General features: G+C 52.2%; 1 protein-coding gene across 1 annotated transcript in view; it reads right to left on the minus strand.

The window, feature by feature from the left end:
- Positions 1–6: 6 nt before the first annotated feature.
- HERC3 (HECT and RLD domain containing E3 ubiquitin protein ligase 3) overlaps positions 7–2,265 on the minus strand; it is a 108,799-nt gene continuing 106,540 nt past the window's right edge. Inside the window, exon 26 of the mRNA XM_004703258.4 lies at positions 7–1,043. Within this exon, the coding sequence (XP_004703315.1) occupies positions 835–1,043 (209 nt within the window). The 3' untranslated portion in view covers positions 7–834. The remainder of the gene's footprint in view (positions 1,044–2,265) is intronic.

Consider the following 2,265-nt stretch of genomic DNA (forward strand, 5'->3'; position numbering starts at 1 on the left):
GAGAGTGGCAGCAGACACAAGAACTGACCATTTCTAATTTTTTTTGGAGAAGACATAGAAAAATGAACTCAATGTCCCAAAGTGAGCAAATGGACAGGCTGGGGGAGCCTGTCCCTCCACCTTCTTGTACAAGGGACATGGCCGAGCAACACAAACCTTCGGCTTGGCTGCAACTGCAAACTACTCCACCCATTTCAGGGAACTAGGCACAGGCATACGAAGAATGCTTCTCTCAAGAACTCCCCGCTCCCTGAAAAAGAGAGATGTGCTCATAAAATGCTCCCATATGTTCTCCAGGGAGCCACCCACATCCTGGACCCAGTCTCAGCCTTTTGGAACGGATATAGTCCTTGCCTCCTCTTGTGGGACGTGCCAAGTCACATGGTCGCAGAGAGGAGACCTCCTGCACGCTCAGGTCAGAAGGGACAGACCAGTCAGTCAAAACTGTTCTTGCAGAGGAATGAGACGCTAAGGGATGGCCAAAGAAGGGAGTCATGTGACAAGAACTGGGGACCAGGAAAAGAGATGAAGGAGCCACTGCCGACTTAGCTCTCCGAGAACAATGCAGTCATGAGCGCAGGAAGCACTGGGTACTTGGTGAACAAAACATAAAGGCCCTGGACAAGGGCCACTTGTCACCCCATCCCTAATGCTGGGTTTTGCCCAAAGGGTTACTGCCCACAACCCCAGAGACCACATCAACGTGGCTCAGGATTCAAAAGTCCCTAGTCACTTATGCAATAAAAAAATAGAAACCACTCCTGAAGATTTTCCACACAGGCCTCAATGTGGACACTGAGGAGGAAAGGGACATCTGAGGCCAGCCAGGGGGCCTCAGGCCAAGCTGAACCCCTCATAGTTGTCCAGGGCCTGAGTCAGCTGAGCGCGCAGAATCTCCTTGCTGCTGTACTTGGGAAGGTCGAGAAGGTTGTAGCAGGTGTGGGCCACTGGCAGGTACTCCTCTCCGCTGGCTGTGGACTGGATGGCGATCTGCAGGCTCGCCATGCCGTAGATGGGGATCCTGTCACTGCCCGTCAGGAACACTGCATGCGGAGAAGGAGAGTCAGCATCAACAGCCGGCAAACAGCAGGTGTGCCCGGCCCTGCCCCGCCTCGCCCAGGAACAGATCGGGAAGCTGGACACCCTGTGGCTCACATGGGAGGTACAAGGAATTCAGATGCTGACACCAACAGAATGCTGCTCAGAATGTCCCCAGTTCAAAACTCTGCTCCTTCAAGGGTTGCCCTCCTCTGTGTGATGAACCTTCAAGACTTTATTTTGTAAAACCCACAAGGAAAGGAAACACTGACATGAAGCACAAGAGCCAGGCTGACCTCAGGGGAAACGAGGGAAATGCCCACTTCTAAGAGACTGACGTGTCTGGTCCTGGCCTGCTGGAAGACTCCTTTCTGTATCTCGCCAGAACGTGGACCCCAAGGAGCTGGTACTGACAGGACTTTACATACTGCACTCTCCTGGCAGGCAGGCACTGTGACTTGGCAAAAGTCTCCCTCACCGCCATCTGCTCAATGCCGGCTCATAACCACCCTATACAGAGGGGCAGAACTGCCCCAGGGGTCTGCGAGGCTGGGACACTTGACGGAGCAGAAATTCCCCTCCTGCTACTGAGGGACCAGCAGGTGGTTCCCAACTGCGGACCTGAAAGATCGGGAAAGATCGCAGCCCAAACGTGTTAACTCCTGCGCTACTTTGGCAAAAATAGGAAAGGAAAGGAAACCAAATATATGCTTGCTCCTGTTTTCTATTGCTAGATAAACATTCTCATCGTTGAATTGCTGGAAATTCCTACAATGAAATCATTAGCGGCACAGCACTTTCCACTCACCTGCCACTACCTGAGACTGCCAAGCAGGAAGGGTCTGACCAAAATCTGGAGAGGTAATTAACATTTCCATACATCTTTATGATCTTTGGATGAGGGGCTCAGATGACTTTTTGGGAGCTCCGCAACATTTTCTTCATTAGGTGCCATAGCCCGACAAGTTCATGTGACCTTTCCTTCCTTTCGTACCCTTTAGCCGCCCTTCCTCAGTTTTTCTCACTCGCTGCAGCTGCAGGCAGACTCTGAGGACATGGTATGTAAATGGAGCCATAGGAGACATGGTGGCTGGGTGAAACCCCAGGATCGATGGCTTCTCAGTAGCCCATGTGACTGGATAGCGGTGGGGGTGAGAGGGGACCGCTTCCTTAGGAATTCTTGGGTTGGAGCTCCACTTCCTCTCTTCTCTGTGCTGTGTACATGCT

Source organism: Echinops telfairi, unplaced genomic scaffold (genome assembly GCF_000313985.2).
Source record: "Echinops telfairi isolate 266 unplaced genomic scaffold, ASM31398v2 ScPeMD7_7468;HRSCAF=8506_0, whole genome shotgun sequence".
NCBI classification, from domain to species: Eukaryota; Metazoa; Chordata; class Mammalia; order Afrosoricida; family Tenrecidae; genus Echinops; species Echinops telfairi.